Below are 27,232 nucleotides of genomic sequence, written 5' to 3' on the forward strand. Positions count from 1 at the left end.
TAGAAACAGGTGCAGATGTTGAGCCCTGCGTTTGGGAAAGATCAGGGAGCTGTGCGCTAGCGTGACTTCTGATGGCATTTCTAGACTCTGGGCGAGCCTTTTCAGACACGCAGCTTGCATCGATCTCCGGCAGGGAGGCAAGCCGGGAAGGCTTAGCATCATTGCCGAAGGCAGGGCTGCAGCACAAGGTGGCCGATGCAGAAGGACACACGCAGCTGAGCAGCCCTTGCCCATTTGCTTAATGCAGTTTTCCATGGCTTTCATCATTTTTACTCTAATTGGGGAAAGCTGTTTAAAAATGTGGTTTTAACTCGGGGACGATCTCTGAATATTTCCACCTGCGTGGGGGAGGACTGCTGCTGCAAGGAGACTGACAGCTGAAATGACAAGCAACCCCAGGCAAATGAGCTGCCACAAACTTTCCTGCCTTAAAACCCAGCCGGTCTGTGCCAAACCCCCCTGCACTTGCCCTTGCGGCTGCTTTTCCCGTGAAGACTCTGGGGTTTCTTTCCAAGCTTGTGTTGCTGGAGTGTGTATGAAGTATACCAGGTGTTTCTGTATGTTGGCCATTTGTTCTTACCAATGTCCAATGGGAGTGAGCATGTCTGTGAATGACTAGAAATGCATGGGCATGAACTACAGCCAAATGGATTTTCTCCAAAAACAATTTTTAAATGAATTGGGGGGAGAAAAAATAAAACAAAAGAAAAAAAAAAAAAAAGAGAGATTGATAGCAAAGAAAACAAAATGTAAGGCTAGTGTGGAACCAGCACAATAACTTCAATCGGGGAAAGGAATTTTGAGTCATCTAATTTTTTGGAGTGTATCCTAGAGGACTGGGTGGGGGAAGGAGTCCTGTATTGTGTGTGCATGTAAAAGCGGTAGCAAAGCCCCTGCCATTCCTGTTCCCTTCCGGAATGGAGTTGATGGCAGCAATGCATGAGTGACTTAAAGCACGAACATTGTTAACTCTTTTGTTGAAAAATGAGAGCTTAACTGTAAATTTTCTGATGCACTTTCTCCTTTCTCTGCACTGTTCATTGCCAGAGCTCCAATAACAGCATGGTCATGGCCGGCAGGAAGGCTTGTGCTTCTGCTGCACCGCACTAAGCCGGGTTTACCGAGCTTAAGGCCTCCTCCCCTCTCATTTGGCCCTCCGTGGTGTCCAGGGTGCTGGCGGGGCTGAGATCCAGTTCCCTGCTGCTTTGCAGCTGAACCATGGGCAGACCTTGGTGGTGCCGGGAGAGTCACGTCTCCGAGAGCCTGCCGCCGCTTGCTCTGGGAAGCCAGCACTTTTTCTGCCATGCCCTTTCTTTTCTTCTCCCCTGCCCCTCTTCCCCTATCCAAATCACCGGGCAAATTTTTAATTTCTTTGCCGATGGCAGGCCGGGGAGCTCAGCCTTCGCAGGGCTGCTGCCCTCGGGGGAGCCCCTCGGGCAAGGGGCTCGCCTCCCGTTTTGCCCCCTGCGCTAGCAGGACATGTATAAGCAGCCATGACCTTATACATGATGCTCCTTGGCTGCAGCGAGAGACACGACTGCACTTGGCCGCTTTTTCCCCAGATTTTTCCCGTTGCGAGCAAAGAGCTTAAAGAGCTCCCGAATGATTTTTCCAGGCGGCGGGCAGTGCCCATCGCAATGTCGCGCCCGCCGCGTGCAGCCCTGTACGTGCGTGCATACACTCGGTGACGGGGACGCTCAGAGCTGCTTTTCAGCTCCCCCGGCGAGGCAGAAACAAGGCGCTGCTGCCTCAGCGCAGCCAGGATTTCTGCTCATCCTGATGACAAGGTAGGGTGGAAAAAAATCTCTTCCGAAGCTGGCAAAGCAGGAAGTCTGGAGCGAAGGTTAAAATAACGAAAGCATCCCAATCGTGAATGAAGAGTGACGAGAAAATACCTTGCCCATAATATAGCAGGTAAATTATTTTACAAGCTGGAAATTCATCCCCGAAGGCCAGTATGAATTTTTAATCATGGCCTTAGCAGGGTTCTGTACAAGAGCATTTAACACTACTGTGTTCAGCTCTTGTTGCTTTTTCCTATAGCACTCAGTCTCCGAAAATGAGTTTCACTAGTCTGAAGCCAAAAGCCCAGCCGTGCCGGAGCGCCAGCCAGTTCGCACATCTTGCCGAATGCAACAGCATGCAAGGAAAAAGCCTCGGTACTTTCTGCATTAGCATTATCAATCGGCTCTGCCTGTCTAACTGCCTTTCTTCCTTTTGAAAATGCCCTACTTAAAAGTGTGACTAATAGTAAACACATTCCTCAATATATTTTACAGATCCAGTCCTTGGGGCAATTGAATAAAACATCACAAAGCTCTCTGCACATGTTAAGATCGCTGTGCGGGGCCACGGAGCGCAGCATGAAACAGAATCCCTAATTGCTTATTTACAGCTTGATACAAAAGAGAAATTGTCTCTTCCTCAAAAACAGGAGGTAGCTTAGGACGCTTAGGCACAAAGTGTCGCTCTGTCGATAGAAATCTGTAAATAACCGGTGTGCTGATGTCATTGTTTGGACACCTGGGTCAGGCTGCAGGAGACGTTACTCGGCTTGCCGGGTGCACCCTCCCGGGATGCATCATTCGGGAGGGAAACGGTAGCCGAGTGAAAACTTGGCTTTCATTTATTTAACAGGGGTTGCGGCAGACTTTGAGTTTGTTCTGGTCAGAAGTGAAAAGAAGGGGCTTTAATAGCTGATATGAAACTTTAATGAGAAAAAATCAAGAAGTAATTTACCACATATTTAAAATGCCTCACAACAGGTTTTAATACTGTTCGGTGGCATTTTTCAGTATACCAGGTGCAGGTAGAAACTGAATTGTTAAATTTTCTTTTGAAAAATATTTTATTTTTTATTTTGCCTCATAAAAAATGCAGCATTGCTCTTTTTCATTATTGAGAACATGTAGTTCCTTTTAAGTGAAAGGGAAGACTCTACAGAAGCAATTTTGGAGAAAAGTTGAATGGCTCCTCTTCTGAGCCCAGGTTTGCACATCCAGTGCTTCTGTGAGTCAACTGTAATCGTCTTTTTATATCATATCATGGTAAATAGAGGGCTCCCTAAATCATGGAGGGCTCCCCGAAATCCAGGAGCAGCACACAAATAAAATTCCTGCTATTAATCTAAACGGCTTCCCCCTGTAGAAGGTAATTCCGACCATAGCTTCCAGGTGACCTGACGTATTTAAAATGCAGTCACTGAAAATGAGTTTTATTTTTAATGAGCTCTATATATCTCTGTGTTGCTGGCTGCTATCCGATGGGGGACGGCCTGCGCATCGACTATACTGCATTAACGTCTTCGCTGTTTAAAAGAAAGTTAGCCTGTGTAGCAGCCTGCAAGCTTACGAAGCCAGGTTTCCGAGTGACCAGTGCTGGCGGTGTCTCTTCATGGGAAATACTGTATTTATTTCTTTTCCTTTGATAATGCATTTGCTTTAGCAGCCAGCAGCGAGAGTAAGTTATCGCAAGTACCAGCCTTCAATGGTTCGTGCTGTACTATTCCTCCTCTAAGTAGATCTCTGTGACCTCCAGACACTGGTTTGCCCTGTAACCTGTGCTGAGAAGTTCACTCCACTAGATGCCGTGCCCTCCCGTGGACCCCCCAACATTTCCTCAAACACTCAAACAAAACAGAAAATAACAGCTTTACGGACAGTGTTAGCTGCCAGCTGTGGTCACAAGAGTGTGCCTCACCTACTGCTTTATCAGCTTTGAGGATAGATGCTTTTTCTGTAAGCACATCCAATTTGGGAAAACTAAAATGAGTTTTTGTCAGATTTTTTTGCAGAAGACGCAGCCTGCGGTCTGCACGCACAGATGCCTTCAGCTTTGAAATGCAGTCCGCAATACTCGCTAATCGATAAATTGCCGGGCTTGTCAACATTCCCCCAAAACAGATTGTGGAAAATTGGAAGAAACTGTTATACAGAACCAAAATTGAGCCACACTAAATTGGGAAATTGCCCCCTGTGGTGACTAAATGGCAGAGTTTGGGGGTCTTTGCATGCTGTTATGAATGAGTGATTCTGATGCCATGTTTCATGTGCCAACAGTGTAGACTGAGGAATGTTTCTGTCCATAATAAAGGAAATTATTTCAATTCTATCATACGAGTTACTCTGCCCAAACCAGCAGAAGGTGGCAATGATTGACACATTATTTTTTTCCCCCCCAAGAAATTCATCCTCAGTTCTTAAGTGTGTTGTTTTTTTGTTGCTCAAGAAACACAGAGAAAAATGAGTTTGTTTTTACTTGTAAGGCTTTACTCAGTTGCCCAATTCGGCAGAGGAGCTGGACTATGGGGATCTCTCAGGTAAGGGCTAGTACGTAGGTAAACCGCTGCTCTTCTACGCTAGATATGGTTCCACTCTGATTTCTGCATCTTGGCCATGTTGCATTGTATAGTTGCTGTGGTGTAGCTATTCCTCCAACACACGGTCTCGCAGCTTGGGTATGCACTGGTTTCTGTTGGGATTTTCCTTCCCTTTTCTTGGGGGGGGGGGGGGGGGGGGTTTGGCACCCATTTCTGTGTAGCACCCCTGACACCAGGGCGGGAGGCATGCAGGGTGGTGAGACTTGCCATTGCAGGTTCCCTCCCACGTGTGTAATTTCCTAAATGCTGATTTGGAGACCGGTTGAGTTGAAACTTGGTTTGGAAAATGCTCAACTGTGCCGTACTGTGCGAAGCCGCCTGTAAAGCGGGCAGCCAGCGCTAAACCTGGGCTGCTTGCTGATTTCTCGTCAGATGAGTATTAGACTGGGGATAAAAAGGAGGCGATGGCTTTACCAGCAGAGGCAAAACCAAGTAACTGGTTTGAACCTCTTTGTATCCGTGCTGGACTGAAAGTTATGTAAATGCATCCTTATAGCTGGTCCTTGCGAATTAGCAGTAATCTAGATTAAGAAATAAAAGCATCTTCAGTGGATGCAGTCGGTATATTCAAAACAGAGTTCGGTCGTCCCAGCAGTACAGAGTCTAAACCTCTGATTTTTGTGTTTTGCCAGAGTTTTTCTAGAGCATCTGTAGAAATTCATCCCATTTTTTTGCTCCTTCTTCCCAGAGCATATCTGTGGACTGCCCCTGCCCGCTGCCCTCCTGCAGGGCAGCCCTGGTCGGGGGGGCTCTGCCCAGGAGGTTTGCGCTCCTGCAAGGGTGTGAGCACAGGGCAAAAGCTAATGCCAAAAAAAAAAAAAAAAAAAGGAACGCCCCGGAGTCCTCGTCTCATCCTGTGAAATGCTTTCCTTTTATCTGATCAAATTGGCAGCATCTCTTCCTGTAAGCCACTATAGGTATGCTTTGGCCAAGAGGTTAGAAATGATTTATTAATTCGGTATGTATTCTAACACCTGAGCGATACTAATAATTATTATTGCAGGCCTGGGCCCAGATCTCATAGGTAAGAAGCACTAGGTGTCTGTTAAATACCACTGTGTGGATGGGAGATCATTGTTTTGCTCTGAAAAGCTTTATGACTTTTTTTAATTTGTATTTTTTTAAAGAAAAATGCACTTCTTGGTGATCCAAAGAGAAGAACGGGAAACAATTCCGCAAAGGAATTCCTCAAAATGGGTGTCTGCCTTTCCCTTGAGTGCCTGCATCCCCACGCGGTGCCAGCCACGGGCAGCACGTCCCAGCAAGGCTGCAGCTGCACGGCTGGCGCCTTTTCCTCAGAGTATAGCTCGCTGTTTCCGTTTTTCTGAATCTCAAACGTGAGTCAAAATTTCCCCAAAAGTTTACAGAAAGCAGTGTGAGCACGGCTGCTGCCTGCAGCGAGCAGGTGAGCGAGCACCCTTTGTGCGCTACCGTACACCCATTTTGGAGCACCCGCTCTGACCACTGAGTCTCCCCCTGCCCCCCAAAGAGTTCCAAAATTTTGCTCGTTGCTCTCTCGGTTGCTTATGGACACCCAAAAGGTGATGGTACCAAGACAGATGTGCCGGTGTCACTAGAGAAGGAGCCCCAGGTTATCCTCTCCTGCAAACAAAACTCTGCCCTCCATCCCATAACCCGTGCCCAGATGCCCAGGAAACCAAAATAAGATCCCTTTTGCAGACTGGGGTCGCCAAATCTGGGCTGTCAGACGGGTGGTCCAGGTGAGTGCCGGAGCTGAGCTCTCCATCGGGAACGCTGCCCTGCGCCCTGGTGGGACCAGGCGCTCAGAGCCTTGGGTACCGACGGGCGGGCGCGTGGGGATGCAGGAGTGCATGCCTGCGCCTCAGCTCGCCCCGGGTGCGCCGCGCTGTGCTGGATGCGTCGGTGCTGCCGTGGTGTTTGCTCAGTGTGCTGTTCCTTTCAGGTACCGCTGTCCCGCTAAATGCTTCAACGGAGGCTCTGCCAACTGTGCAATTAAGTAATGCATCCCTTGCCTTCCGTCCAGGTAGCTAGTTTCCAGAGCTGTCTTTGCTTTTCCTGGTCAAGCTGTGTGTGTCCGCAAACCTCCTCTCGTTCCTACTGTGCAGGGAGCATAGGGTGCGGAAGGCGTCGGCCTTGCGCCCAGGCACACAGGGTTTCTTCCTCGGCTGCAGCATTTCTCCGTCTCACCACAGCCTGGCGGACAGGACTGATGCAGCCCTGGCAGCACGTGGGCAAACTGCTTTCCATGTGCATGCATGTAGAATATATATGTACGATGTGCAGGCTGGTGCGTGCTCTGGTTGCAATCACACGCTCGCCCTAATTCGGCACGCAGGTACCGCAGCCCCCCTGGTGTGCAGCGGTCTTTCTGCTTTGCTCGAGGGCGTTGGGACACATCTTGTAAAATGGGGAGCAATCCAGAAGGACCTGTGTAGCCTTTGCATCAGGTCTGAGTAACTAATCAAAACCTGATTAGCACCTTTGTTCAGGGGGGATGCTGATGAATCAATTGCTATCGATTGCAAGCGGGGCTCCATTTTCTAGCGGAGAGGAGTCTGAAGAAACAACCAAGAAACATTGAGCACCTGTCATAGTGATTAAATTTATTAAAACAATGCGCATTATTTTTTACGAGGCAATCTTGAAATGGGTCACTGAAGGGGAGCTTATTGATTCGAAAAGGATGAACTCCTCAAATTTCTCTGGCTTAGATTAGTCCAGATTCAATTACAATATGACAAACAGGTAAACGCTACTCTTTAACAGTCCATCAATAAATTAGAGCAGGGGTAGCACACTTAATGCCGTGCTAAGGTAATGCATAACATTATTGCTTATCCCGTCATACACAGGCAGTGATTTCTGGCCTCCCATATCATGGCTGAGTGTTTTACAGCGTCCATGCAATTACAGCAGCCTGTTCTTTCCCCAGCCCTGCCCACCAGCACCCCCCACCAACCCCAGCTCCTAGCACTGCTCCATCACTTTGAAAACTTGGTTCCACAAAAGATCTGGCAGCAGATGCAGGGGGGAGATGTTAGCACTAGCTTTAAGTATCCTATCTTGCAGCAGAGGGGCTTACCAGGTTTTTGGAGCACCCAAGTAGCTTGAGGCCATTAGCACCTCCATCGTGACCAGCTGTGATGTGGGAGCTGAAGTCATGTTTGTGTGTTAATTATTTAATAAGCTAAACTTCACTAAGAGGAAGAGCGCCGAGTTAGGAATCCTTGGAAGACGTTGATTTAGATTTTATTTTCTCTGCCTTGATGCAGATGTTACGTTAACATCTGGGAAGCACGGGAGCTGTTGATGGAGTTGGTGTATAAAGTTACAACTCAAATTCAACCCACATTGGCCTACATCAATAGTTTGGAATTAATTTTCACCCAGAAGCTGAAGATAAATTCCCAGAGGGGTGCAGCGATAAATTCAAATATGCCAAAATTAACATCTATGGTATGTTTGCACAAAGATCTCCATCAGTTTCCTGCTTTTACAGCACAAATGTGCATAGGGCAAGGTGAGGGCTGTTCAGAGACGCCCCAAAATGTTACAAGGCATTGGTTGAGAGACAGTAAAGCAGGGAGGAAGGTGGGGAGCAAGGACGGGAGATTGGACCAGCTGCGCAGCAGGCGTCCGACCAAAACATGCACTTTCCCGAGTCAAATTAGGGTGGGTTCCGTCCCCAAGTGCTGCGTTTGCTTCAACACCGTTGGTATGGAGAGCCTTGATGGGGAGCGGTGCTGGAGCACACAGGGAAAGCATGGGAGATGCTGTTCGAAGTGGTAATAATCCTGGGAACGGCGCTAGCAGCACCGGGAAGGCTGGGTGCCCAGCGTGGTGCGGGCTCCAGGCCGCTCTGGCGCTGGTGGCCATGGGGGAGGTGCAGCTGCCTCCGGGCGCTTGAGGATGCTTGTGTGGGCAGGAGGGACCCTTCACAGGGGGCATCCCAAACCTGGCACTTGCACCTTTCCAGGGCCCGGCTCCGAAGGCTCAGCAAGGACTGAAGGTAAAAATAAAATGGTTTGACCCTAATGGGTCTGAAGCCTTTAGAGTGGGTATAATTGGGATTTAAAATACTAGTTAGTCCGGTCAGCCAGGTCCAACCTAGTCTTTCTCTTAATCTTGAGATGCTGCCACTTGGGAAAAGAGCAGAAGCTGGAATGTACGTAGACGCATATATATATATTTTAAAACCTCATTAAAACAGAATTGAGTGGAACCTTTTTATTGAGTAGTTGGGAGGAGAAAAGTCTTCCATCTGCTAAACCTTGCTGTAAGCATTGACCCATATTGTTAGGATACAGCCATTAAAATCTGCCAGCTTTTTTCACTCTTGAGACAGTCCACAGAAATCTGTTTTTAAGCCATTGTATCTGCAGAAATGTTAGAAAACTTAAGGTCATTAACGCATTTATGTTTTTTAAAAAGTGTCTCCCCCTGAAAAAAAAAAAAAAAAAACAAAAACAAAAAAAACCCCAAAACACATCACCAAGGTCCTGCAGGTTTAAAATGCAGGTGTTAGTTTGTTAGTTGACGGTACTTAATGGGGAAGGTACCCAGCTCAGCGTCTGCTACATGTTGCTCCTGACTCTGGGAATTATCTTGTTAGTATGGTGCTGGGATGGTGCCGAGTAGGAGCCAGCCCAGAATGCCTTTCCTCTCTGTCCACCTGCCATTTCACAAAGTCCACTTTTTGTTTAAAGGAAAACTTCAGGGTTCCTGTTCCACTGGTATAATCCCTTTTTTGTTGTTGATTACGTGAGCAGCTGGTTAAAATAATAGGCAAACCCCAAATGAAAGCTACCAACGTCTGTTATTGGCCACCACTTGAGATGGGACGACAGTGCTCTCTGCTGCTGTACACAGATCTGCATCCGTGCAGGCAAGTTCGATGCTACATCGGATAAAATGATGGCATCCCTTGAATGCGGGGCACAGCCATGCTATGCTCCCAGGGGAGGCATCACAGCAGTTTTAAAGAAAAATAGATTTCTTTTTTTTTTCCTGCATATATTCCATTATTGCCAGTGGATTGTACCATTATCGCTGCAGTTTTCCTTTAAGGTGCTTTGGTATCGAGCAAAGCACCACCCCACAAAACTAGGTTCAGCTGAGGTGTCAAGTAGCTGCAGAGTAGCCACGTAGGTGTGCATGTTGTTCGCAACATGCAGCAATGTCTGCGCCTTTCCTTCCTCCCTCCCTCCTTCCACTACACCCGCAAAAAAACCCAGAAGCAACCCAGAAACAAAGCCGTAATAGAAAAATTTCTGACTGTTCGATTTAAAGGCCAGTGTGCTCCAATATATATTAACATCTTAATGGGAAAGCTCTGCATGTATACATTTACTACTCTCTGACAAGAGGGAATTAAATGTCAGAAGGATTTGTAGCATCTATAATTGAATTGGTGCTGAGAAAAGCAAATCTTAAGGAAGAATAACATATTAGGATTAGCAAATAATGTGGCATTTTGTCAGTTCCTGCCATCTCATCTGTTCCCTCTTCAGTAATAAAGTTGTGATTTCTTTTTTAATCATAGATATGAAGCGGGAATAGCTTTTGTGAATTGGAGACAGCTTTTTAACACAGATCCTGGTTTTTAAGGTCAAGTCTCTCTTTCTTGGCATGAATCTGGGGAATTATTCCTTCTTCCGTAGTCCCTAACAGGTTTAGGTTGTTTGGTGGGTTTTTTTAATTGCTGGAGAAATAATGAGTGGCAGAAATTGGAATAGACCCTCTTGTGCTGATGGCTTGGATTTGCTTGGAGCAGCGTCAGGAATTGCTGGAAGTGCCGGAATTGCCTGTCGGGTGTCAGGCGCGGCCCGCGCCTTTCCTTCCGTGCGGGAGGGTGCAGCTGGGCTGACACTGGGTAGTGACACGGGAGCGTGTGGAGTTTGATGAGGTGGAGAGGAGATGTTGGAGGAGGAACAGCTAGCAACAGGAACGGCGTCACGCTGGAGTAGCTTGTGTAGGGAAGAGCCCTCACTGGAGAGTTATTTGAGAGTCGGAGCAGGAAGGCAGTGTTAGCAGCGCTGTAGGCATCACTGGCTTTGCTGTGGGAATCGTGGTCCCTGGCCTTTCAGTTTTCACTTTCCTGTTTAAAAAGAAATAAATAAACAAATTTTAAAAAAATGGGTGAAAGGCTTGCAAAATGTAGAAAAAGTTTATTTTTCTCTAAAAATTGTGAGTAGTTTAGAGGGTAAACTTACATGCTAATCTAAAAGAAATACTACCTTTTTACGTTAAGAGTACCTTGTCACCTGCCTCACAAGCTTGATTTTAGATGGTTTGCAACCATTAGACATCCTCAGAGGATACATAATTTCTACTCAGTGTGTGGGCTCGAAAATTAACTATTTAGTCACACACATAATAAAACAAACTTGCACTTCGCGGAGATCTTTTTTAACAGAAATAATTAAGAAAAATGGCCCTGCGTGTCCCAGTAGACACAGTCATACTTAACAAACTGTTCCGGCCACAACTGTTTGCCACGTTTTGTGCAAACATCACTTCCTGGAGAAACACCGTCTCCCTGCTCTGGTGCAGTTGCAGCTCGAAGGGGACCCGTGACAGATGCGTCGGGCTGAGGCTCTGGCACGGCACCGAGCGTCGCAGAGCCCGGCCCCGCAGCTGTGCCTTGGTGCTGTGGCACGGAGGCTACTGCTGCCAGGGCGAGTGCACCCAGGTTTCGTCTTTCCAGAACTTTAATTTATGGTGATTCAGAACAAATGCCTCTTGATGCAAAATCCTGCTTGAAGCACATTATAGAGCCATAACTCAGTGTGTTTATTCCCCTCAGCTGTTCTAGATGTCAACAAGACATTCATCCTCTCAGTCTGGGATGCTGCTGTCTCCTCCTTGGTGCAGCCGAGTGGAACTGGGTGCTCAGTTTCTTAAAAAAAAAAAAAAAAACAACTAAAATATGGAGTGGAACTTGTCTAAAGCAGCTGCTCCAGCGGCTGAGCCGGGTTTGGTTGCTTTACGGAGAGTAAGCCCTTCAGGGCCGGATTAGCCGAGCTAAATACCACAGTGAGAGGGCTGGATTTGAGTGGTAGCTACCTGGAACACCCAGCATCACTGATTTTTTCCCCAGCTGCTACCCTGGGCAGAAACAGAGTCTTTGCCTTGGCGAGGTGGTCCGTTTGGCACGCTGCTGTGCTTCTGTGGGCTCCTTTCCCACCGGTAGACAGGGATGTTGGGCCACTCGCCAAGCGGCAAAGGCCGGGAAGCGCTCAGGGTAGCGGTCTGCTCCTGCTGGAGATGGTGCAGAGAGGGAGGGCCCTTTCCCACGTGCTCGGCGTTCTCTGGCACGCTCTTACTGCAGCCAGATGGCTCGGGTTGAGTTGACGTGGCAGCGAGCACCTTTGGTTTACAAGGGGGTTTGTTTTGGGCCACGGTTGTTAGCTCCTCGGGTAAGCAGCTGAGGGGAGGGCACACGCCAGCCCAGTTCAGCCCGAGCATCCCACTGCGTCTGCCGGAGCTCCTGCTCTTGGAAGCTACTCGAAGGGTTGTTTTGTGGGTTTTTTTTAAAAATTGTTTTAATTAAAAGGGCGCTTTATGGTGCTCTCAGTCACGAGTTATTTACTTATGTCCCTCAGTCCTTAATCTTGGAGCAGAATTGGAAATATCGATAGAATGCGTAAATCCCGGGCTGCAGCTCAAAAGCTTTGTATCAGGTTTCAGCTCAAAGGAGCACCATTACCTTTAGCTGTCAGGGACCTGTACGCTTGATCGATAAACTTCAAATATTATTAGAGGTGGAGGCTTCAGAGATTTGCTCTGTTCTTTGGAGGGAGACGGAGATAAATCTTTCTTAAAAATTGACTTGCATTTGCACTCTCAGTCTTCCTGGTAAAATGCATTTCTCTTAGGTGTCTGGGCAACTGCATGCAGGACAGATTTATAGGCCATGTGCTTCTTGTAGTGAAAGATTTAAATGGTAAATCCTTCACATATGACTTCACAAATCATGTAAAGTTAAAAGGTTTTTACCGTTTCTGTTGCTGCTGTGCTTAAATTGTAAGGTATGGCCAGTAAATCATTTTAATGGAGGTGTCGCGCTTGACTCAATTGAAAAAAAAAAAAAAAAAAAAAGGAAAAAAAAAAAAAAAAGAGACAATGGTTTAGCTTCTATTCCAAAATGTTAATGTATTAATCAACGGGAGAATAATTGTTTTTTACTATGTTATAAATCTCAGTTGCCATTAGGATTGCAGTGAGGGTTGATGTAGCTGCGTTCTTAAATTAAAACTGTTTACACTGCTATACATTCACTTTACATGGCCATAGCTCATTCTGGGTTCATTTCGGAGTTGTTCCTCTGCCAAATAAGTCATTCTTCTCCCGGGTGACGGCGTCCTAAGGGACACGCGCTTTTAAAAGAAAACTAATTGTATGGTGAGGAGTTAAATAAATGAAATAAAGCCATTGGAGGCACGATACAATTATTGCTTTGTGTCTTTGAACCTCGTGGACTGCGTTGAACAGCAAGGGTTGTGTTCCATGACGTAACTTTGTCAGGCTGGGCGAGAGGATTATTATATAAACGCATTGCCCATGCTGGGTTGGTTGGGTTTCAGTCAAGGAGTTCTTCGGGCTGAAGCTGAGATGTTTTCAGTGGGGCACTTGGTGTTCCCCCAAAGCTAACGATGAATAGTCCTGTACTGGACTGCTCTCGCCTGTGCCCCCATCCCCTGGGGAGCTTCAAGTTTGGGGAGCGTCCTAGGGAAAGTTCCCAAAATACGTGCCCACCACCAACTCCATCTCTCCTCTCCCTCTCCCAGCTGTCTTCCACGTGCGTAGTTGTAGTGCTGCTGCTTCTAGCGGAAAACACCTCGCAAGTCGAGCGGCCAGATCAGTTCAGCTCTGGACAGAGTTCCTCTGCCCGAACTCATCTGCCTAGATAGCTCCCTGCTTTACCCTGTTTCCTTTCGAGAGAGCACAAGGGTGGCTTTTCCAATCCTCAGAGCAGCTGCAGCCAAGACCCTTCAGAGAGCATCATAATAAGTCCCAAATTCTTATTCCTCTTCTGATCTCAACAGATTCTCGTGCAGGTGAGGAAGGGGCAATACGGAGCGTGGACCATGCAGTGGTTGGTGGCGTCGTGGCCGTGGTCGTGTTTGCAATGCTTTGCCTGCTCATCATTTTAGGGCGATATTTTGCCAGACATAAAGGTAAGACAAAAAACAAAACTGGAAAATGAAAGGACATGGCACGTGTGTCCCTTTGCTCGTGATGTTGTCCTGTCTGTTGCAAGAGAACCCTTTGTTGCTCTGGAAGAATGTCTCCTGAAAGCCCTGTGTGGTGGGAAAAGGAGGGAGGCTGGAGCAGCCCAGCCGTATTCTGTGCACCTGGGGCTTAAGGCAGGAGGACGGCGCTTTGCCCCAGGCACAGGCTTTACCCACCGTGCCGCTGCTGAGGCTTGCAGGTGTCGGTACCCCTGGAGGCACCTGGGCAGCAGGATACCTGACAGACAAGGCAGATTGATTTTCTGGAGCAGCAGTGTTCACCACGGGGCACACCGAGCTCTTCATCAAGAGCTCCATCGCCCACTCCCTCCATTACATCCCCGGGTATTTCGGGCAGTTACCGCGTACGCTGCACAGAGCGGCGCCAGCTCAGCGCACCCCCGCCGCGCACGGCCAGCATGGCGGCACGCAGCTGAAACCTCAAATGCCAAAGTCCCTCTACAAAACCTGGCTGACCAGAGCCGATACATTCTGTGCCGCACCATCTCCGTGTTGTCTGAAATGGTCCATTTGGGGAACTTGTTGCGGCTTCCAGAGCAAATTGAAACCCACACACAGAATCATGACTGTTCCCCTGTCTGTGTGTTTGTACAAAAGAATTTAATGTTAACTGGGGTTTATTTAGTATATGTGGAAAAGCTGACAGAGGATGAGAGGCTCGTTACAACCGCAGCTGGGCCGGAGTGAATAATGTTGAGAAGAGAGGAGAAAGAGGGGAGAGAAACCTTAAAGCACATTAGGGGAGAGAGAAAGCAGAGGTGAAAGATTTGTTTCTTTTAAGTGAAGCGCGTGGAACACCATTTTACCAATATTTTTGTGCTTCTGAAAGGGGGAAGTAGCTGTGACCTAATTTCTTTCCCGAGCGAGACACTGCAGAGTGTGCCACACTGTCACGTTCCAGAGCAGGGATGCCGGTGCCCAGTGTGTGGTCAGCCCCAGGCGTTTCCAGCAATAGAGCAGGGACCTCTGGCACTGGGCAGCATCAGCCATGCTTGTCGCTGGCAACTGGTTTTCCATGCCGCAGACTGGTATTTTCATGGTCTGCGGAAGCTAAAAGCCCAGCTCCCACTAAAACAGACGGGGATGGCTTATCCAAGGCAGGACTGGAAGAGCCCCTGTCGCGGCGCCTTTGGGTTGGTGGCACACTCTTGCTGGTGACCAGCATCTCAGCTGCTCAGTCCCTTGCATTCAGCCTCTGTTTCTTTTCAGGAGGGGGGGGGGGGGGTGGGGGTTGTACGTCCCCTTTCTGCTTGCGGCTCCAGCATTCGCTGTCATAGCACCTTGCGGAGACCTGCTCCGAGTCACGCCGCCTCCCCCTTCCCTTTCAGGTACATACTTCACTCACGAAGCCAAAGGAGCAGATGATGCGGCCGATGCAGACACAGCCATCATCAATGCAGAAGGAGGACAAAACAACTCCGAAGAAAAGAAAGAGTACTTCATCTAGAGCAGCCTTGGTTTCTATGAGGTGTCCAACTGTGGACGGTTACTGCTGGCCCTATTTAAATGCTAAAGAGACGGTGATATTGGAAGTTGCAACCAGCTTGTGTCTTTTTTTTTTTTTTTTTTTTTTTAAGGAAAAAAAAAATAAAAAGGCAAATGGGCGGAGAGTTGTGAGGCTGGGAGGGTCCGGGATTTGCTGTGTAAAAATATTCCTCGTAAAGTACACTCTGCTGTTTGACACCTCAGTTTGTTTGGGTTTTCTTTTTTTGGCCAAGTCCAGCTTGGATTTAGTTTAGTGAAGTCATTTGCAGAAGATTCTGTGCCTTGTTTAATTTCTGTTCGTTTGGGTCGGGGGGAGGCTGGGAAGAAGAGGGGCTTCTGTGCGTTAGTTCCCTTCAGGTTTCTGTGGCTCTTCGTTTCCCCTTTCCTGTTCTGTTCCTGGAGTTGCCTGCCGGGCCCCCTTGGAGTAGGCGCATTTCTTTGAAGGTGTCTCTCTTTCTTTTTTCTCTTCACCATTTTCCGTTCAGAACTCGAGTTCATTGGAGGAGAACCAGCACATTTTAGATTTCGTAGTTTGCAGTTCAGTGTGCCCATGTCCCATTCCCTCTATCGTTGTAAAGGCTTGGATGAACACGACGACAAGAACCCCTTTGTGGCTGCCCGTGCTTCAGGTGCTTTCGATGGTGGCGACTAGGAAATAGGCTGGAGCTTGGCAAAGGCGCTCGTTGGCCGTGGGGAAGAGCCGGACCTGGGGCGTATCCTCCTGGGGGGGATGCTGAGCCTGCCTGGGGACCGCTCCCCCCCGGCTCGGGAGGGACTGCTGCCCTGTGCCTCGCAGCGCGCTGCGTCCCGCTGGGCAGCCGGGCTGACCCCCCACTTTGCTAGGGAAGGCAGAGCCCTCCCGGGGCGCGGAGGCTGCGAGCGCCCAGCGTCGCTTTGTCCTCCCTGTTCCTTCTGCAGCCCTGGGACGTGGTAGGCCAGACCCCCCCCCCAGGCCTGCAGAGCGGCCCGACAAGCAAAACTGCCTTTTTTCGTACCCGCTAAGTAAAACGTGGGAGTTTGCGTTAAAACAACAGTGCTAACTGACTTATAAAGCCATAGGTGAAAAGGAGAATCTAGGTAAATTAGAATCGTAAGCGACAGGTAGCAGACCGCAATGAGAAGACGGTATTAAAATTATATATGCTGAATTTTTTTTTTTGGTGAGTAATCTTGGATTTCAAGTGATACTTTTTTTTACTGTGTTTTTGTGGAAAATGTATGCTGATTTATTTAAGGGAAGCATTAATCTTAGCGTCAGGTTTGCTTTTGGTTTATTTTTTTAGGGGTTTCAGGGGGAGTGTTTTCATGCGTTGTTTTCTGTTGTTGTTTGGGGTTTTTTAATTGTTGTTTTTGGCAGAACCATTACAATGCGGGAGTCCTATGGGAACGGGATGGCCTGACGGCAGAGAGCGAGTCCATCCTCCAGCAGTATTCCGTCTTTCCCCTTTTCACGAGAAGAACCTCGCAGAAATACCCTTTTTTTTTTTTTCCCCCTAGCAAATTTTGTCGAGCACAGCTCTTTTCTGAGCCTTCAGCACCATTGCCAAACCACATCATGGTGAGAAGCAGTCAGCATGCTGGAGTTCGGGGGGGAGGCTTTTCTACCCGTCATTGGTCACGGGATTGGCATCCTGGTTTTGAGCAGCCCATCTTTGTTTTGGAAGTGTACCGTAGTGCAGTGTTACCGATGTAACTTTGACTTACAATGTTGACATGTCTCAGGTTCATGTGTTTTGACTGGTGTTTTCCGTCTCAGGTAGATTGCAAAATTTCGGCCCCACACATTGGAGAGAAAAAAAAAAAAAAAAAAAAAAAAAAAGAAAAAAAACCAGGCTAAAAAACAGGAAATTACAAGTTTTAGTTGTATATTGGTTTATGTATTTTTTCTTCAGTATACAGTGCACTGTTTGAAATGTATTGTTGAGTATTACTTTGTACAGCTTTAGATCATTAGGATTTTGAAGCGTGAAGAAAGAACAACCTTGTTTAAAGGAGTATTACAAATGAAGGACGCGGAACTGATGATAAACAACCTTGTTCTTTATTCACTCAGCCTTTTTATTTTTTTCCCCTTAGGCCAGTTCTGTTTTAAGGTGTCCATGGAAGATGTTGCAATGTAAGAAAATACATATCCATCTGTTCCCATTCACATTTTGTATTGGTTCATGTATACCATTTTTACAAAGGAAAGAAGTACTATAAAATATCTGTCTTCTTAATAAAAAAAAATTAATGTTACAAAACTAAAATCTCATTTTGCACTCTTTATCCCTTGCCATTACGGAGACGGCGACCTTAGCGACCTTCGCCTTCGGCTTGGTGCCCGGCGCCCCTGCCTGCTCTGCCGACAGCCGGGGCGGCGGGTGCTCTGCCCCATCCCTGCAGCCCGCAGCCGGAGTTTTGGAGCAGCCTCGCTCCTCGCCCGGCGCAGGTGAGGATGATGGCGATCCACACCAAGGAGTGCCTGATGATGACAAGAGGGTCCGCGCTTGCAAACCACCCACCTTGTGCGATGTTCGGCGCTTTGGGGTAAAGCTTATTTTCATCTTCCCGATGGGTTTACATCCCTTGCTGAGCTGTGCTGCAGCTTGCGGGTCTTCCTGCAGAGTGGCAAAAAGCCAACACTACTTCCCTTTCCCAGCACCGTAGCCTTAAACCTCCTGTAAGGGATATCCTCTCGGGTTAATTAATCTCCAGGCTTAACCTTGCTGCGAGCAGCTGGAAGTCCAGCCTGAAGCCGGCAATGCTGCGATTGCATCTTCTAATGCTGTTTATCCTGCACCGGTGTTTACTTAAGGAGAAGATTGATCTGTAAGTGATACTTCAGTCTAACCAAGCTGCCCTGGGGGCTGCCCGGTGCATGGGTTTTTGATAGCAGGCACGTTTAAATCCTATACCGGTAGGTGAGTGTCAAAATACGTGACCTCCTTCACGCCGTTCCTATCTCCAGTTCGGCTCTGGTTGTTGGCAGATTTTCTTGTGCCTCCTTTTAAAATGTCCAGGATTTCCAAACGGTGGTATGTGATGCCTGTTCACCTCGAAGCGCTGAACTCCGATGAAAAGGACTGCTGTGAAGGATCTGTCCCGGGGCAGCTTGGTCTCAGCGTAGCTATTGATGAATGCAGCGCATGTTCCTCCGAGGTTTCCCTTAGCTGCATCTCCTGAAATCAGGTTATGAGGCAGCTGCAGCACTGTAATTAGAAGCATCAATCTTTTATGTTTTGGGCAAAGGAGGAGGAGAAAACAATTGCTTTCCACTGAGGAGATGCTACCGAGAGAGACACTGCCATAAGGACTGTGTGTAAACAAACGGTACAATACTGCGAGGAGCTGTATGTATTTGGGCTCATGTGCCGACGGCAGTGACTGCTGCTGCTGGAAGGCCAGCGTTCAGCTCTCTTTGAGCACTTGCTGCGTTTAATATAGTTATGTGAGAACTAACAGTTGCCTGAGAGAAACTATGGCGCTGAGGAAAAAAAAAAAAAAATGTAGGGCAAACCAGAAAAAGCAGCTCTTCCTTTTCTTAAATGAAATGGATATGAGTGCGCGGAGCATCTCGAGGCTACAGCCGGCCCGCACGTCTTACCTAGGCGATGCACGTACCGATGTTAGAGCAGGCGAGCACTCTGAATACCACAGCCTGAGTTACACTGGCACTTGGTTTGTCATGAGATGCCTTGAGTATCCCTCTCTGTATGTTGCAATAGGGAGAGGTCCTTCGTCATTCCGAACCTGGCGTGTTGGGTTGCTCAAGCCAGTGCTCCTCCCGGAGGGCTTTGAGCTGTGATTGATGCCATGGTCTGTCTCTAAAGACAATCCTGCTGCTGCTGCTCGGTTGCAATAATTTTCAATAATTTAATATGCTCGGAGGCGATCTGCCGAACACTGTGGCAAAGTCCAGCCTGCACGAGCAGAGCAGGGCGGTGGCAGGAGCCGGGGAGAGGACAGAGCCTTTGGTTATGGCAGCTTCTCGTTTTCAAAGTTAAACCACTATAAGTGTGGCTGAACGTTAATAACCCATTAAGAATCCAGTTCCGAACACTGCTCGGTGGAACTGCACCCAGCCCCAGCTTTTCTGAGAACAAATCGGCCGTGTGTCAGAGGCTCATGATTTATTTATGGCTCGCTCATCCTGTCCCCGAATTGGGCTGTTCCCCCGTCTCTGTGGCTTTGCCAGCGCCTCTGTGCTGCGAAGGCAACGCGTCTGCTTTGCTCTCAGGCTGTTTACCTTCTGCGAGTGCCGAGCAGGGTCTTTGCCAAGGCTTTGGATCCCCGTCCTTGAATGGCCCAGCCGTTTCCCCAGTCGCCTGTATTAAGCCACTGCTGCCTTTAATCTTGGCAATTTCATGCCGCAGTATCCATCTGTTTGGGAAAGAAACCCAAACAGGGAGCGCTGCTTGCAAAGATCACAGATTTACTTAGCTGCAGCTTCAGAAGGTTCTTATTTCTGCCTCCTTACATCCCTGGGAATGAGGAGGCCCGTGCGGACAAGCGGAGCTTAACTCTTCCTCTCGGGCAATTCAGGCTTCTGCCAGCATCCCACATCTGACCGAACAGTTACACCACAAGCACTTGCGTTAGCTATTTGTCCAGCCATTTAGCACCACGCAGAGAAGTAAATCTGCTCAGAAGCCTCCCTGAGTTCATTTGCTGGGGCTTAAGCAGTTGCAGCGGTTTCTCCTGTGTCCTGGATCGCACGCCCAATGTTGCTTCTTTCGTCCTCTGCCGTGTAGCACGTGCCAGCCAAACAGGCTTAGCCCTTCAGCATCCAAGTGGGTCTCAGCTTCTGACGAGCTTCCTAGGGCCTCAGCGATTCCCTGAAATCGAAAGAACAAAGTCTGTGGTTTATCCTATTGGCAGTCTGCATCTTTCAGGTTTTTCAAGGTTACTTGGTAGCACATTTCTTCCCATTTCCCACTTGTTCCTAAACACTTTGGTTCTCTGCTCTTCCGGCCCCACACAGGCATCACGAATAGAAAAGAGCCTGTAAATGTAACATTCAGCATCAGTTTCTGGACAAAATGCTTTGCATTAACTTTTCAGACAGCAAGGTACAAAAGCATTGATGGGCAAACTGGAAAGAGTAACATTAAGAAACAAGACTTAGTGAATGCAATATCCCTAGTGACCAGCTGCAGAGATGTACTCCCTTCGGACCTGACCCTACAGCTGTTGAGCCTTTTTCATTAGAAAGATCTGAGGACACTTCTAGGATTTATGAAATTGAAGAAAATTATCGTTACTTACAAAAAGAGTGTAGCATTTGTCCTGAACTTCACATTTTCACGAGGTGCCTATGTCATTTGGTCCTCATTGCACAATTATTTTACCAGGTAAGTGATAACATTCTTAATTTTTTATTTATCTTTTGTTAATGCCAATACATGGAGGAGTGATTTCAACTTGGCAGCCAAGTCTGCCTTGCATAATGACTGCCTTTTCTCCCAGGCTGATGTTGCGAGAAGTCCAGGCTTTGAACACTGGTGCCGTGTAAAGTAATTAGTGATAAATGACACTTTAACTCACATCAGGTAGAACATACCTGAATTTCAGGCGCAGTGATTGAAATACACTTGCTGTTGAAGAAAGCAGCGGGGAGCTGGGGTGAGGCGCGAGTGTGCGTCTGGCAGCATCGATCCACGCTGGCCACTCAGTTCTCATCAGAGGGTCCTGACAACGGGCTAATAGCTTTTTCTGAAGATCCAATCCCATTTTCTAGGCAGCGGCTGGTGGCGTGCCGCGTGGGATCATATCTGCTCCACATGGCATCAATCAGGTGGGGACGTGCCCCCCTCCACCCCATCCTCCCCCTCCCAGGACCGGGTCCTTGCTCGTGTTGGAGGGAAGCAGCGATGCTGGGAGCCGGTGCTCTGGAGCTGCCGCTCCTCTATGCCTCCGGGCTGCGCGTCGAATCCTGCCAGTAAGTGTGCAATAACTTCTTGGTGAGCAGTGTGGCCGGTACTTAGTGTGCAAGTTGGGGGGAGCTTTGCTTGAGTCCTGCAAGCCTGGGCAGAGCAGCTCAGCCCCCTGCACTGAATTCTGGTGGTTCCAACTTGCCAACCATTTGCAGCACACGTTACCCTCTTTGGAGTTTAAACGAATGCTGCTTTATCTGGGTGTATAATTTCAGTGACGGGGGGAAAAAACAAATTCCATCTAAAAAGCAGCACTCGGGCTAATATTTCATCATCTGAGTACAACCGAGAAAATAATTCCAGTTTACTGGCCAGTAAAAGTTTAAACTAGCCACGTCCTGTTTCAAAAGGCGGCTGTGGAGCCCCTGCCTGCTGCACCTCCGAGATCTGCCCTGAAAATGCCCATGCGTAGTTAGCGGGGCCGTGGGGTTTTAGCTGGTGCCGGTAGGGAAGGTAGGGAAAGGGATTCTGCAGATGGGTGAAGCTCTGGGAGCCCTGCTGCTCTCTGGCAAACTGCAGGAGCACTGGGTAAACTTTAGTTCAACAAACAAACTTTAGTTAAATACTTCCAGTTAGTTAAATAAACAAACTCGAGTTAAATAAACAAAATGAAGGTGGAGAAAGGAGCTCTGGCAGCTGCCCCAGCCGAGCCCCCAGTCTGCAGCGAGCTGCTGCAGGGGCAGGAGGCAGGGCTGGCAGTAACGCAGTTTTCCCAGCCCCTGGAGAAATCCCAACCGGTTTTCGGCTGCCGTGCAGCCTGTGTGGGAGGTGTGGGGCCTGCCCCGAGAGCCGTGCCATCGGTGCTTGGCTCCCCAGCCCCCCAGCAAAGCCTCCCAAGCACCCACGGTGTGGAGGCTGGGAACAACTCTGTCGGGGAGGGCTGCGGGCGGGCAGGGTGATCGCCTTGAGTGTGGACACCCCGGTGCCTGGCTGGCGTAAACTGGGGCACAAGCAGCAAGGAAAGAGTTCAGCAATTCCCTGTACAGGCACTCCTAGGGAGAAACCCCTCAGATATGCTGCGGGATGGGGACCATCGCCAGCCCCGCTCCCAGCTCCTTGTGCTGCCAGGGGTTGCCAAACAGAGGCATCCCATGCTCGTGCCAGTAGGATGTCTTCCTCCCCATCCTCCTCGCCCCTCCTGGCTTGTCCTCTCCTCCTCTCCCTCGGTTGCCCAGAGGCAGACAGGCTGACAGACTCCCTGGCTCTGCTCTGAAGAACTTGTCAGCACCTCGTGCAGACGTGCAGGTGCTGACTGCAGAGCTCTCCATCCATTTTCCCTGTCAGCTATAGCCTGGCTCAATTAATGTCGGGTTTAGCCCGTGTGCCTCTGCCTGTCTGCCTGCAACCTGTGTTCTCCCGCTCCAGTTTCTTACCCTGTTTGGCAGGATAGCAGCAGTATTGTGAGTAGTAGACCTAGAGTAATGTAGGTAGAGTAGGAGTGAAGAGCCTAGATAAAATAGGAATGCAGGCTATAGATAGAAAAGATACAGAGCGATGCAATTCAGCAGTTCCCTGAGTCTAAAATGAAAGCCAGCAAACCCGCGCTCCTGCTGAAATAGCTCTGTAGTCACCGAGAGTCCCCCTGCCCTCCAGCACTTTGCCAGACTGGAGGCTTTCTTTTCCACTTCCATTTCCCTCCCTGCTAGGTAAGGAAAGTTTTATCCATCTCAGAATACAAAGGGGGCTGGAGTCCCCGGTGTTTGAGATCCTGAGACACAAAGCGCTGGGGAAGGGTAGGAACTGTTTAAAGACCTGCTGGCGGTTTCCAAGCACTGTTATGACCCCTGTTACTTCATGGAAATCTTGTTTTCCTCCGAGAAGTTTAAACAAAGACTTGCTCCATGTCCCAGCAGTAACAGTGCTGTCCTTCGTGTCTGCCCCAAGCCCCCAGGTGCTTGCTTTCAGCACCCTTCAGGGCTCCCTCCCTTTCCTCAGCAAACTGCACAGAAGTGGTGTTCCCTCACTGCCTTCGCTTCCCCATAACCCTGCCTGTGCAGCCTGGGTGTTGACAGCTGGTTGTTAACAATTCATATTTGGGGTGTAGAGCCCTCTGCTTGGACACCCCGGGTTAAGCATCCATCACAGCAACACCATCCCTCCCCTGGGAGCCCTTGCGTCTGCCTCCTTGCTGCAACAAGCAGGGTGAGCAGCACTGGCGTCACCTCACCTGCCACAGAGCGCTCGGAGCAAGCACGCATGAAACGAGCAAGCAGGAGATATGAAGGCTGCCAGGAGTAAAGGGAATATTTGATCACACGCCCTCCTCTCGCCTCTGTACTCAGCTTTCCAGCCTCCCTCGGGGCTGGCACCTCGCTGCCTCCAAGCACTGCAGCCCCGCTCCCGTCTGCACACCGGTGACAGGTTGGCAGCAGCTCCTCAAAATGGCAGCTGCACTGGAATTTCAATAAGATGGAGAAGGTAATCTCCAGCCTGTGGCTCTCTGCATGTTTTTCTTCCCCTGTTCCTTTGCAGCTGCTTCCATTTCCATCTCCTTTCTGGTGGATTTCTGTGCCTGTGGTCAGGTTTTTGTTTTCTGTGCCTGGTCCCATCACCAGGACGGGAGGTGCTGCCCAGTGCCCCCCTCGCTGGGGCAGAGCTTGCTTCTGCCATCGCCCTGTTTCTGCAGGCATGCCCCTTATTCATGCTGTGCCCCGGGCATTCATGTTTTGCAGGCTCGTCCACGTTTTGCAGACCAGACCCTGCCATCAACGCTTCTTCCTAGAGCCCTTTCAACGAGTCTGGCAGAGCAGCAAGTCAAGTGTGAGACTTCACATGATCTGGGATGATTTTTTTTTTTTCACCCCAGCACTGAAAAACAGCCTTTTAAAACAGGAGCAAGCTCCAGCCCAGGCACAGCATCCCAGGGATCTCATCCATCGCTGCGCTCCGGCCCAGCACAGCGGCTGCAGCGAGCTATGGTCCCAACCCAGCTCCCGTGTGACCCGCCGCAGGTATCACGCTCCCATCCAGGGAGAACGCGGTGCCCGGAGCATCGCTCCGACAGTGACCCAGATCTGTGGAGAAGCCAGGCTCCTGCCTGCGCCTGCCAGTCAGGCAGCCCTTGCCTGCAGCCCAGGAGCTCCCCTTCCCCAGCTGCTCCCTGTCCATAATCAGCCCCATTATGTCTGGGTAATTTTCCCTTCTCCGGGTAACGCTGCTTTTGAGCAGGAACCAGAACAGCAGTGCTTTTCTGTGACTAAGAAAAGGTGTACATGGCCTTGATTGCAAATGAAAAATTAAGTCCCCGTGCTTTGCATTCGTTCCTACTTGATTACACACCAGTACGTAAACAAATCTTCGCCCTGTTGCCTGAGGGTTGTCAATGATCTACCTTTTCTTTCGCTCTCTTCTCCTCCAGCAGATCTATAATGCATTTAATCTTCACCAGTCACTCTCCTCAGTTTTTAAATGTCTAATTTTCTACCGAGTGCAGCTCCAATTCTCTCTGTGCCGCCACTTTAACTCTCTGGCTCATATTTGCCCAATTGCCTGTCTGCTTGGATGGAGAGCGCAGGGTGCCTCTGACCCTTTGGGACGCAGGACCAGCTGAGGGGCAGAGGCTTGCCAGCATGCCTCTCCAAGTAAGCCCCCCTGTGCCCTGGGAGCTGACCTGCTTCGCTCGTGCCATGGTTGGCGGGATGCTTCTGAGTAAGGTGCGACAAAACTTCATGTGTTTGTCTGCAAGTGCTGAGATGCACTCTTCCAGGGGTAAGGACTTACAAGTATTAAAATCTGGGGTACTTCAAACAGAACTGAATAGAGTTGGAGCTAGTGCTCTTCCATCAACCGAGCCATCTTCTCTGGGAAAGTGCATGTACACTTAAGGCAAACCAAGAGGACTGGCACAAAGGGAGGGAAATGAGGTTTCACATAAGATGCGCAGCAGCTCCTGGGGGCAGCAAGCACTTCCAGTCTTCCCTGCCATGGGAGCAGCTTTCCAAGAATCCCCCCACAGGCGTTAGCCAAGGCGTGTGTGCTGTGGGGGATGCTGGAGCAGTGCCCTGCCTGCCCTGCCCCTGCCCAGCTGGGGCCACTGAGGGTGCTTAGGGCCCAGCCCAGCACCAGCAGCGGGCTGGGGGTGAAACGGGTGACACAGGGACTGGGCCTTGCAGGTAAGGGGGATGTTCGGGGCATGCCTGGAAGGGCTTCTGCTCATGGGGTGGCAGGTAAGGCTGGGGGGTTGTGGATATGGAGGAAGAGCCCCCCCCCATTTATCTGGTACCTACAGTTGTTGGGATATTGTATTTACATATGGCTGTGTTGCAGCAGGGGTGCTGCATTTCTTGTGTATGTATAAAAGCAAACCTGGGACCTACGTAATTTGGAAAACTGGAAAATCGTGGGAAGGAAATTAAATCTTCAGTAGCCTGGCAAGCACCAGATTCAACAGCTGGGTCACTGGGGTGCTGTGGCAGACGGTTACACGGTGATGTGAAGGGAAATTAGTGGGGAGCAGGGATTGCTGAGGATGTTTGAGCCTTTGTGTGTTCCATGGAAACTCCTTACATCTTTATCCATTGGGCCAGCAACTTTCCCCGTTGCGACTAGCAGAGTCGAAAGCAGACTGCAAAGTGTGCCCATCGCAAGTCCTTGAGGTCTGGAGGAGTCATTATTACCTGGCACCACGGTAGTGAACACCTTCACACCATCTACCTCAGCCCGTTTGCACCACCTGTGAGTTATGATTATTTGTGTATGGGCATCCCCGCGGTGGAGGCCATCTCATGGCTCTGCCTGATGAGAACAGTTTGCTGCCTCCTTTAGTTTATTTTAGCTGGTGTGTTGTTTCTGGAGCATCTGATTCCCCACCACAGGCCACTGGCAGCCTCCAAGACCGGCTCTTGGCAGGCTGCAGAGCAGAGCGAGGACGACACGGCTTCTAAACCACAGGTCTATCCTGGGGTTCAATGAAGAATATTTTACGCAATGTTTTTCTCGCACATTCTGCGCATGCTTCTCTGGTCAACCAGGAGAAGCGCTCTCTTCTTGCCCCCATGTGCATAAGGCTTTGCTCAGAACTGCTGGGCAGCCCTACGCGTTCCCTCCAGCCTTGGCAACATGCTTCTCACCTGCAGAGCTGCTGGCTGGCTCGAGTTGCTTCTAGCACGTGGGAAGAGTCCGAGACAACAGTGCTTTTTTTCCCTCCTTCCAAGGGTTGTCTCTTTGGCTATAGGCAGGTGAGCAACATGGGGACACTGACCCTGGGGCTGCTGCCCTGCTGCATAGGGTGCAGGGGATGCTGCTGGGGTGAAGGGGAGCTGAGAGTGAGCTCTGGGGTGCAGCCCCAGAGGCAGAAGCTGCTGACTCCCCGTACAGGATAACTCAGGGGCAGCGTTCAGCTTCTTGCTTCTTTTCCTGAGATTTCTCTGGGGTATGTTTGAGATGCACTTGTGAGGTGAGTCTGCTTGGAGAAAAGCACGCTCGGATTATCAAACCCTCCATGAAATTTAGAAGACCTCTTTTTGTACCTGTGTGTGTATATATATAGATATAGATGCTGCTTTTTTTTTTTTTTTCTCTATTGCGGTCTGAGGCTTTACCTTCCACTAGCTTTTATCTAGTCATGACTCCTACAATATTTAATCTTTATCAGAAATGGTAAGCCTTGTATTTATTTTATGGGTCAGTTGTTCATCCTTTCCCCTTGATGTTCTTGCTGGTTGTGGATAGTGGGGAGCGAGGGGAGAAGAGGGGAGGGGGAAAAAAAGCAAGCCCTGCTTGTTTCTGCCCATCAACGTTTGTCTGAATGACAGGCAGACAAATCGGCACTCTGAAGGCTAATAGCAGGCAGATAAATCTGGCAGAGAGCAAACGTTTGCATGAAGGGGGTCTTGGAAATTTCCATCCTCAGCCAGAGTGTCTGGGGAGGACGGGAAGGTTGCAATCCGCAGCTCGGGCCAGGCTGGTGCGCTCCTCTGTGCGTAACCCTGTTTCTCCCAGGGAGCGATGTGGGTACCGGCAAAGCTGCAGCTCAGACACCTGCATCCTTATTGATGCAGCCACGACCTCTGCCAGTCTGAGTCTGGTGTCAGGGTTCTGTGCGGGTGGGAGGCTGTGGTGGTACACGGAGAGCATCGCAAGTCCCAGTATCTGACTGAAAAGCGAAGTACCCACTGCTGTCATTGTCATCTTTACTATCTAAAAGTCTTTGCTCAGAATTGAGATGAATAAAAGATTAGCCTTACAGGGGAGAGACAGCGCCAAAAGTAAAGGTGATC

The 27,232-nt window shown here is 49.3% G+C and overlaps 1 protein-coding gene across 11 annotated transcripts in view; it reads left to right on the forward strand.

Annotated features, from left to right (window-relative positions):
- The window catches only part of CADM1 (cell adhesion molecule 1), a 172,043-nt gene extending 154,715 nt beyond the window's left edge, over positions 1-17,328 (forward strand). For 4 of the 11 annotated variants that reach the window (XM_037409622.1, XM_037409625.1, XM_037409626.1 and 1 more), the window contains 2 exons: positions 13,408-13,539; positions 14,943-17,328. In XM_037409622.1, coding sequence (XP_037265519.1) covers positions 13,408-13,539; positions 14,943-15,061 — 251 coding nt within the window. In that variant the 3' untranslated portion in view covers positions 15,062-17,328. Of the gene's footprint in view, positions 1-4,264; positions 4,319-5,381; positions 5,403-6,302; positions 6,384-13,407; positions 13,540-14,942 lie in introns of all 11 variants that reach the window. The other 7 variants (XM_037409615.1, XM_037409620.1, XM_037409624.1 and 4 more) reach the window with 5 other exon arrangements.
- Positions 17,329-27,232: the final 9,904 nt, after the last annotated feature.

The sequence above is a fragment of the Falco rusticolus genome, chromosome 16 (genome assembly GCF_015220075.1).
Source record: "Falco rusticolus isolate bFalRus1 chromosome 16, bFalRus1.pri, whole genome shotgun sequence".
Lineage (NCBI taxonomy): Eukaryota > Metazoa > Chordata > Aves > Falconiformes > Falconidae > Falco > Falco rusticolus.